Source organism: Colobus angolensis, unplaced genomic scaffold (assembly GCF_000951035.1).
Source record: "Colobus angolensis palliatus isolate OR3802 unplaced genomic scaffold, Cang.pa_1.0 Scaffold1, whole genome shotgun sequence".
Taxonomy (NCBI): Eukaryota; Metazoa; Chordata; class Mammalia; order Primates; family Cercopithecidae; genus Colobus; species Colobus angolensis.
Window position 1 is genome coordinate 17641081 of NW_012110918.1, and position 10093 is coordinate 17651173.

Consider the following 10093-nt stretch of genomic DNA (forward strand, 5'->3'; position numbering starts at 1 on the left):
CTGGCAATCACCTCCCCATCCTTGAGTGCACCGGGCATGGTCCTGTGACTACAACCTGAGCAACATAAGCAGAAGGGCTGGGAAGACTTCATGACCTTCTAAAAGACCCTTCCCTTCCCTTTCTCCTTCCCCTTCCCCTTCCTCTTCCCTTTCTCCTTTCCCTTCCCCTCCCCCTTCCCTTTCTCCGTCCCCTTCCCCTCCTCCTTCCCTTTCTCCTTTCTCTTCCCCTTTCCCTTCCCCTTCCCTTTCTCCTTCCCTTTCTTTCCTTTTCTTTTCCTTTCTTTTCCTTTTTTTGCATCAGGGTCTCACTCTGTCACCCAGGCTGGGGTACAGTGGTGCAATCATACCTGGGACCACAGGTGCACATGGCTAATTTTTGTATTTGTTGTAGAGACAGGGTTTCGCCATGTTGGCCAGGCTGGTCTCAGACTCCTGGGCTCGAGTAATTCCCCGGCCTCGGCTTCCCGAAGTGTTGGAATTACAGGCGTGAGCCACCATGCCCGGCCCTAGCTGAAAGCTTTTTCATAGTCTTTTACCTTCCCTCCTTTTTCCTTCCTGCTGCCTGGAATGCAGATGCAATGACTGGAGCTCCTGCTGCTGCTATGGAACCATCCTTGACATCTCCCTTTCAGTCACACCCCTCAGCCAGTCTGTCAGGAAATTCTGTTGAGTCCATGTTCAGATATCCACAGCTTGGACCACCTCTCCCCAATGTCTGTGTCTCCACCGAGATCCAGGTTATCTCACCTCTCTCCGGAATCATAATGTTCTCCTCACTTCCGCCCTGGCCTCCCCATGGTCTGTTCCCACCCAGCAACCAGAAAGTGAGACCATGTCAGCCTCTGCTCAAACCCACCCTCAACCCAGGTCCTCACAGGGACCCTGCAGGATGCACCCTGCCTCCCCTTGGGCCCTCCCAGCACCCCCGAGCTCACTGCCTGGCAGCCCCACTCCTGCTGGTGGGCCTACAAAAGTTCTGTAGCATTCGCTGAGGAACAAATGAGACCTGGACCCCAGGGATGGAGGCTGTGGAGGGGCTGGGGGGCACCATAGGGAGGTGGGGGCACCGTGGAGATGGGGGTGCTACCCTAGCCCAGCTGCCTGCCCACCACCCATTGAGCAAGCCTCTGGTACTTAAGCCGCTGTTTGGTTTAGGGTCCAATGAACGAAGCCAGCCAATAGCAATCTCTCAGTGTTACCGTCTCCATTTTATAGATGGGGAAACTGAGGCTCAGAGAGGCAACGCAGTGTGCTCAAGGCCACAAGACTTCTAGGTGTGGACCTGGGCTGCATGCAGGGTGAAGGTTATCATGACCCCCAAGCTCAGGGCACCCCAGGGATGCAGCTCTGACCCCTGCCCTGAGAATGGGACACCCCAGCTCTTTCTCTTTTTTTTTTGAGACAGAGTCTCGCTTTGTTGCTGGAATGCAATGGCGAGACCTCGGCTCATTGCAACCTCTGCTTCCTGGGTTCAAGCGATTCTCCTGCTTCAGCCTCCTGAGCAGCTGGGATTACAGGCGCCTGCCACCATGCCTGGCTAATTTTTGTAGTTTTAGTAGAGATGGGGTTTCACCATGTTGACCAGGCTGGTCTCCAACTCCTGACCTCCGGTGATCCGCCGGCCTCAGCCTCCCAAAGTGCAGGGGATTAGCGGCGTGAGCCACCGCGCCCAGCCAAACACCCCAACTCTTTCTGTTGCATCGAGTCCAGCACTGTGCCCTGAGGGACTGGCCCCGGGGACATTTTCAGCCACATTAGGGAAAAGAGGACGTAATGCTGACACTAACCACTCCACACCCGACTCCAGGCTGGCCTGGCGCAATGCCCTGGGGGTCTCCAAGAGGGGCAGGGCTGGTCCCCACCCACCACCTCCCCTCATCTGGTCTTGGTGTGTGGAGCCCTTGGCCAGTTTCCGGGCAGTGGTGGGCAGGGCCCCTGAGAGCTGGGGTGGTTCAGACCCCGTCCCCACTCCGGGAGCAACGTCAGGGTGGGGCGGGGCTGGACAGACAATGTGACCTTTGCAATGTCCCCGGTCAGGAACTGCAGATGATAATCACGGCCGCCAGGAGGAACCTTCCTTTGAATCTTCCACGACCGTGGTGTAACTCGTGAGGGTGTGGGAGTGTTCAACAAGATAAAAAGCCTGCTTTCGTCTACATTTTTTCCCCTTTTCTAAAAATTCCAGACACAAGGGGAGAGCTGTCCAAACACAGAGGTGAGGAGGTGCCTGTCCAGACACAGGGACACAGGCAGCTCGGGGAGTGACCACTTGGGCCCCAGAGAAACTCCCAGGTGGCCGCCCCTCCTGTTTGGAGCTGAAGGCAGATCATCTGGGAAGCCTGGGGGTAGGGAAGGGCCAGTGGGCAGCGCCCCCTACTTCCTCCCCAGCCCCTCAAGGGGAAGCTGCCGTTCCACAGCTGGTCCACCCAGCCCCAGGAAGGGGGAGGCTCCCCAGGACAGTAGCCCAAAGAGCAGGGGGTCTCCCTGAGAAGGTGCACCCCAGACAGGGCTTGTCCAGATACCACTAGGCTGGGGGCCCTGCTCCAGGGGCTTGGCGTGGCTGGAACCTCAGATGGTCCCATCCTGTGGGGGTTTCCTGGGCCGCTTTGCTGCTCCCAACTGTGGAAGGTTCTCTTGCCTTCCCTTCGCTGCTGTTAGAAGCGCCCGAGCCCCTCCAGGGAGCCCCCAGGGCCCGAGTGATGAATCACTGACTTCTTGCCAGGCTGCAGGACAGGGTTGTGATGCGGCGTGGCAGGGGGATGTGGGCTGGGAGTCCCAGGGCACAGCTGGGCTGTCTCCAGGCTCCCCATCCGGCAGCTGCGCCCCCCACACACACCCGGCTCCCTGCACCCCGAGGCTGCCCGCAGCCGGCAGGGCAGGTCGGTGGGCCCCGGGGAGGAATGCAGGAATGTGGCATGCCCAGGCGAGAGGCCCTGCGCCCGCCCAGGAGGCTTTCCAGCTGCGCAGGGGCCGGGGCGGATGGAGCCGGGGTAATTAAAGCTGGTGACAGCCGAGGAGGGATAGAGACAGGAACACAGGTGGGATCCCAGGCCCCTCCGTTTGCTCCCCGGGCAGAGGGCTGAAGCAGCCCCCGGGAGAGTGCCACCTTCATGGGGGCAGGAAGAGAAGGCTGCAGGGGCGCTAGGCGTCAGCGGACAGCGAGGTCTAGGGGAGGCCAGCTCTTGGCCGCACAAGGCAGGCAGAGTCACCCTGTGCCGGGCCTGGCCGGGCCCTCCCAGTTCCCACTCAGACACCCAGACGCTGGTCTCATCTAGGCCATCACGTGGTCAGGAACGGCGTCTGCCTTTGACAGGTGAGGACCCAGGTTCTGTAGGATCTCTGCTCTAAAAGAAGGCAGGTGGTGCTGCCCCAGCGGGAGGACAGCAGTTCCAGACCTGACAAGGCTCTAGGCTTCAGCTTCCTGATCTCTCCTGAGCCCAGGTTGACGTCCCTTCCCCACCTTCCACAGCCAGGAGACTGGACAAGTGTCTTCACTGGAGCCTTGTTTCCTCATCTGTCCCTCCCATGGCTGTGGCAATAAATTAAATGAAGACCACAAAGGACCTGGCACACACTAGGCGCTTAATCAGTGCAGAACCCCTGCCCGCCCTGCCCCTGGAAGCAGCCACGCTTCCCTCCACCACCTCCTGTCCATGGTCATCAAACACTTGTGACAGGCCGGCCTCCCCCTGCTGAGACCCTGAGAGGTCCAGGCCTCTGCTCCTGGTCCCGGTCTCTGCCACGCCTGGTGTCATGAGGGTGAAACAGGCCCTGGGGGGGGGGCAGCAGGCATGTTCGGGACTGGCTTCCTGTGATGGCCGCCAGCGTTAGTAGTGTTGTTACTGCTGCCTGGACACACACGGACACCTCACAGAGCGACGCAACATGTGGGTGAAGTTTTCAGATGAAATCGGAGATTTAACAGAATTCCAGTGGGGTGCTGAGCTCCAAACCCATGGCACATGCAGGACCCATCAGGGCTGGGGGCTGATGACCAGGGTCAGGGAGATCCCAGGGCCCTCCAGCTCTCTCCCAGCTTCCTGATGTGGAGGAGAGGGAACTCCCGCTCACCCCCAGAGAGAAGGGAGTCCACACACTGCATCTGAGCTGGTGGTGGGCAGTACCCACCTCGGTGAGCAGCCTAGGGTGGGCCTGGTGTCAGGCCGAGGTCCCAGAGACAAGGGCTAGGGAGGTGGGTACAGACAGCCTCCACTTTCACTGTGACCCCTTCCTCTGAGGCCAGGCCAGGGATGCTTCTGCCCCACGGCTCCAGCCCACCTGCCAGGCCTGTCCATCCTTGGATGAGGGCAGGAAGAGGTGGGGTGGCCAATGGCAAGTAGAGTCTTCAAAAGTGCCCGGTGGCCCTTCCACGCCCTTTGCTTCTTAGCTCCCAACCCTCTGCCAGGCTTTCTCCCTTTCCCATGCCCCCACACAGACCAATATCCAGCTCTCAGCATCTCACAGGAATGGGTGGCAGCCAGGAGCAGCAGCAGACGCTTGTGGAGAGATGAGACGCCCTCAGCTCCCAGCCCCAGGAAGCTGCCCCAACCATTCCTGGGGGCTCCAGCCCCGAACAGGGGGTCTTGAAAGGGACCTCTTGTGTGGTGAGTGCCGCCTGAGGGCTGAGCCACAAGGTCACCCTGATTTCTCAGCGGACGGAGGCTGAGCTGACTAGGGTTCCAGGCTGGGTGTGGGAGGGTCACCCCAACAGACGATGCCCAAGAGGTGTCCGGGCCTGGCTTTCCACAGGGAAGAACCAGTCCCCTGTGCCATCTGCAGGGCCTGCCACACAATCTGGGGAGCCAGTGCAGGAGGAGAATTCCTGGCCACTTGTTTAGAAGGCAGGAAAAGGGCCGGGCGTGGCCACTCACAGCTGTAATCCCAGCACTTTGGGAGACTGAGGCACGTGGATCACCTGAGGTCAGGAGTTTAAGACCAGTCCAAACAACATGGAGAAACCCCGTCTCTACTAAAAATACAAAAAAAAAAAAAAAATTAGCCAGGCGTGGTGGCGCATGCCTGTAATCCCAGCTACTCGGGAGGCTGAGGCAGGAGAATCGCTGGAGCCCAGATTGCGCCTTTGCTCTCCAGCCTGGGCAACAGGAGCGAAACAAGGCAGGAAAAGGCTCCGTGGAGGTGCCGGCAGGGGAGGCGTTTCCTTCTCCCTTCATAGTCGCACGATTTGCCAGGGTGTTTATTTGCTATTTAATGTCCTTCTAAAATAAAGAAAAATGTTAAATTTTAAATTATTGGCCGGGCGCAGTGGCTCACACCTGTAATCCCAGCACTTTGAGAGGCCGAGGCGGGTGGATCACGAGGTCAGGAGTTTGAAACCAGCCTGGCCAACATGGTGAAACCCTGTCTCTACTAAAAATACAAAAATTAGCTGGGTGTGGTGGTGCACACCTGTAGTCCCAGCTACTTGGGAGGCTGTGGCAGGAGAATGGCGTGAACCCGGGAGGCGGAACTTGCAGTGAGCCGAGATCCAGCCACTGCACTCCAGCCTGGGCAACAGAGCGAGACTCTGCCTCAAACAATAGCAACAACAACAACAAAAAACCCCACAAGGTCAGAGGTAAAATGATTAAGAATTTCAGGACAGCCTTGGCCACAGGCCCCTCCAATTCCAGGCCCTGGGCGACTGCACTCCCCACCACCCATGCAGCCGGTCTGTTTCTCGGTAAAGACTTTTCTAGAAGTGTCGGCTATGGGTCAAGGCTCGGGACAGCGGCCAAGAGAAGACTTGGGGGACGGCTGGAAGAGGCACCTGCTGAGCTTTGGGAAGTTCCCTCGCGGCTGATGTGGGGGCTTCCCTACCAAGCCGCAGAGACCACGTAGCTGCGCGGACCTTCTTCTGCCAGGAATCAGGCATGGCTCCTGCCACTGTGTGGGACAGAACCCCGTGACCAGGAATGGGGTCTCCTGGCAGGCAGTGCACCCCACGATGCCCCCCAGGAAGCCAAGTTTGTGACCCCTCCCATCAAGGGAGCCCTGTGGTCAGGGCCAGGACCCTTCCTCTTCTTGGAGATGTCAGCACAGCCCTGGCTTGCAAGGACTTGATGTGTGCATTCGCCTGACCAGGAGTCAGGCGACTGGTGTGTCCTGGACGCCTGCAAACCAGGCAGATGCTTCTTCACCGGGAACTCCAGCCCCGGTGGGGCTGGGCTGGGGCTGGGGCTGGCCTCCCACCTGTTTGGTAGCAGCAGCATCACCTCAGCCAGCACTCTAGTACGTGACAAAGTCGTGCAGAGCTGGCAGGGGAGGCACAGGAAGACCCTATGGTCCCAGGTTCCCAGAATTCTGTTTGAGGGAGATGGGGTCGCTCCTAACAGAGGTGGGGGGCATGGGAAGTTGAGCTGTTCTTCCTCGAACATCTGCTGAAAGTTTTCTGAACACTTGTTATAAGATCAGAGCTTGTCAGCTGAAAACGAAGGACAGTCACTAGTTCAGGAGGTGGCCAGGGTGGCTGCTGAGGCCTCCGACCTCCCTCCTGCAGAGGGCACAGGCTGAGTGGGTCCCCACACTGGCCCTGTCTGGCCCTGTCTGCACCGGTGATCTGAGGACCCCGCCACCGTCAGGAGAGAACTCTGAGTCCCAGAAACCAAAGTTGACTTAAGAGGTGAAAAACACGATAAGGAGGAAGAGATGGAAGTCACCTCCTCCTCCTAATCCCTGCACCCCGGCCCCACGGCCCCTTCATCCTCACCACCCCGCAGGCTGCCGGCGAGAGGGAGGAGGGAGCCAGGTGCAGCCCCTCTGCGAGAAAGCCAGACCGCCCCCAGGCAGGCCCTTCATGTCTTCGCCTTCTTATCTTCATCTCACAGAGACAGCTGGGCTCAGCATAGTCCCCCAAAGGAGGCCGAGGTGGGGACCCCTGGGGAGACGTCCTCCGGCCCTGCAGCAGGGTGAGGGGCCGGAGCCAGGCTGTGAACAAAGACCAGGTAAGGAGATAAATCAGCTGCCCGATCACATTTCCTGCCCTGAAAGCTCCTGTAAAACACGAGAGAAAATTGACCTGTCAGGGGGATAGATGGGCCCAGATAGTGGCCGCTCGCCCCCCGAGCCAGCTTCCCTCCACCCATCCCACCTGCACAGAGCGCCCCAGCCCGGCCTGGGCAGCCCCAGAGGGAACCCAGGCCCGGGGAGAGGTGGCCCCCATCCAGGTCTCCTGCGGGGGCTCTGCTCCCAGCCCCCGCCTTTTGCATGCCCCTGACGGATGGACGAGGCCCAGCTGCTCAAGCTCGTCAGGCTATAAAACGGATGGAGACCAGGGGCGGTGTCAGCAGACAGCTAGAGTACCTTTTAAAAAATGTAATCTCTTTTTATTTCCCTCCCCTGCCCTCCCTCCTCCCTCGGACCATAACCTCCCCGCCACCCCTCCCAGCTTCCTGTGCGGCCATGACCTTGGTGCAAAGACCTTGGTGTGGGGCGGCCAGAGGCTTTAAGGACGCCCTCCTCACCTTGAGAAGTGTGGGGCTCAGCCAAGCAGCCCGTGGGGGTGGGGAGAGAGGGAAGCGGAGCCGATGTGAACGGGCTGCACCCCCTCCAAGGTGACCCCACCACCTGCAACTCCCCCAGCACTGGGGTGGCCTGGGAACGCCAGACGGGGCCGCTGCCTGACGAACAGGACAGGAGGCCTCTGCAGCCGGCTCCTCCAGATGACAGAGGGGCACCTCTGGGTTCCCGGGGCCGCGCAGAGCCAGGCTGGCCTCTGGCTCCAATGTTCTTCACCCAATCCTGCCACAGAGCCTCCACTCTCTCTCTCTGAGGCCAGGAAGGCCGGCAGGCTCGGGAGATTGCCCAGTGTCCTGTCAGTCGACACCATGCAGGGCCTGGGACCCCAGCTCTGCCTGGTCCCCATGCCCAGGCCCTGCCATCCCCCCAGAGCACTGCGTTACAGCCACGGCCTGCAGGGGCCATGCTGTGACAGCCGCTCCTCAAGCAAAGGGCTCCCAGCCGCCGCCAGCCAGAGGCATCAGGCCACCTCGGGGAAATCCCTTCTTCAATGCCTCTTTGGCCCCACGGGGAGCCCCCGTGTGTCCTCCGCCCCCCAGGGTCTCTGCTGGATAAGAGGCTGTAGCAGCCCACCGGGCAAAATGCATATTCTTCAGCCTCCCTCAGGCTCAGCTGGAAAGGAAGGCGCTGAGAGGAGGGGAGGTGGCCTGCGAGCTCACTCAGGCCTCCCCAGCCACCTGACGCTGCCTCCACGGCCCACAGGCTGCCCAGCTGGCCCCATGGGACAACTGAGTCCACACACTGGCACACGCCGGAGTCTGACCGGTACCCAGGCCCGCCCAGCCGGCCCTTCCCCTCCATCCCCTCCTGAACAATGGCTCTTTTAGCACATGGTCAAGAGGTCACTGGCTTGCAGGAGCAGGCAAATGACTGACAGGGCCTGAAGGAGCAGGAAGGAGGCTGGAGCTCCAGCCCAGGGGTGGCGGGCAGCCAAGGAGGGCAGCCACATACTGTCCTTAGGGCTGGGGGCTGAAAGAGGGTCCCTGAGGGTTGGGAGAGTGGGGAGGACCCAGGGTCTAGGGTGGTGACAAGGCACGGGTTGAGGAGCATTGCACAGGGCAGAGCTGGGTTGCACCCATGCTCTCCCCAGCACCTGGCAGCTCCCCCAGGCTGAGGCCCCTGGGGCCCCAGAGCTGCCCAGGTCTCCTGAGCTTCCCGGCCTCAGCCTCCCCTCACGCTGCCCTGCCCTGCCCCAGCTGTCACTCCCTCTCCTGGGACCTCCCAGACTGTCCTCTAGGTCCCACACGTGGCACCCACTCTCCTGCCCCAGGATCCTCCCCAGGTGTTGCCTGGAGTGAAGACGGTTCTGAGCAGCCTCGCCATCCACCTGGAAGCGCATGCTGGGGTCCGGAGCCTCCCCTGAGGGCCTGGTGCGGGGAGCAGTCAGAGTTGAGGGTATATCCTTGTCTCTTACATGTGTGTTTACACATGTACACACATGTACTCACATGCACACACCTGCCCCCGTCATTCTGCTGTCCCAGACCCTCACACTGGGGCTGAGGGTGTGCTTGGCTGTGAGGGAAAGGGGGGACTGTCTTGCAGCTACATGGGCTCTTCCAGTCTCGGGTGCTGTGCGAGGGATGGAGGCTACAGGGGCTGGAGCACAGGCAAGCAGCAACGCAGAGCCGTAGCCCTGCAGGAGCCGGCTGGAGGGGGTCCCTCTGCCTCGGCTGCCTTCTCCGTCCTCCCTCACTGCTGCTCCTACAGCCCCTGGCAGGGCCGGCGGCCTAGGGACCCTGAAGGGCAGCCCGTCAGGACTGGTCTGCACACCCTGCACGGGTCAGCCCCACCCCCTGGGGCCTGTCCTGTGCAGGTCCTCTTGCTGTGTGGGTGAGACATCCCGGAAGGCAGAATGGGGCAGATTTGCTTTCTTCTGTTTTGTGGTTTAAGCTTCGTCATGCCAGCCCTGGCTCCCTGGCCCTGAGCCCTGGAGGGGCCCTGGCTCCTGCCTCAGGGTCCCCCCCACCCCACCGCTCAGCCCAATTCTGTACCCTCTGTTTATCCATTGCCACTGGGTTTATAGTCTCTGACCGCTGACCCTGGCCAGGTGGCCCTCGGTGTTTTGCCCAGGACACCTGTCTGAGGGTCCCCTCCACATCCCAGCCCTTCCTCCTCCTCCACTCTGCCTGAAATCCATGATATTAACTACTCAGTCCCGTGCGGCCCAGGTGCAGACTTATGTAGGGCAGGCCTGGGCTCCCCAGGGCCCGGCTGACGGGGAAAAGCAGGTTACAGTCACCACGCCTCAGGGCTGGGCACATTTATAGAAGCAGCCAGGAACTGTGCATGGACTCTGGGATTTCAAGGCCTCCCCAGCATGGTCAGGGTGATCCGTGCTTGAATAAGTGAGTCATGCCCAGTGTCACTTCAAAGCCCCGAGTTCCAGGGACTCACTCTATGCCTGCAAAGGGTGGTATGAAGAATAGGCATCAGGCCGCGCGCGGTGGCTCACGCCTGTAATCCCAGAACTTTGGGAGGCTGAGGCAGATGGATCACCTGAGGTCAGGAGTTCGAGACCAGCCTGGCCAACATGGTGAAACCCTATCTCTACTAAAAATACAAAAATTAGCCGGGT

The 10093-nt window shown here is 60.3% G+C and overlaps 1 protein-coding gene and 1 pseudogene across 2 annotated transcripts in view; both read right to left on the reverse strand.

Moving 5' to 3' along the window:
• The window catches only part of LOC105524522, a 3415-nt pseudogene extending 2971 nt beyond the window's left edge, over positions 1-444 (reverse strand). The window contains exon 1 of the transcript XR_001003780.1: positions 348-444. The product of XR_001003780.1 is annotated as a putative uncharacterized protein encoded by LINC00482 (transcript). The remainder of the gene's footprint in view (positions 1-347) is intronic.
• Positions 445-6652: 6208 nt separating this feature from the next.
• The window catches only part of TMEM105 (transmembrane protein 105), a 20764-nt gene continuing 17323 nt past the window's right edge, over positions 6653-10093 (reverse strand). Inside the window, exons 2-3 of the mRNA XM_011933287.1 lie at positions 7418-7616; positions 6653-6990 (exon numbers count right to left, since the gene is read on the reverse strand). Coding sequence (XP_011788677.1) covers positions 6653-6990; positions 7418-7616 — 537 coding nt within the window. The remainder of the gene's footprint in view (positions 6991-7417; positions 7617-10093) is intronic.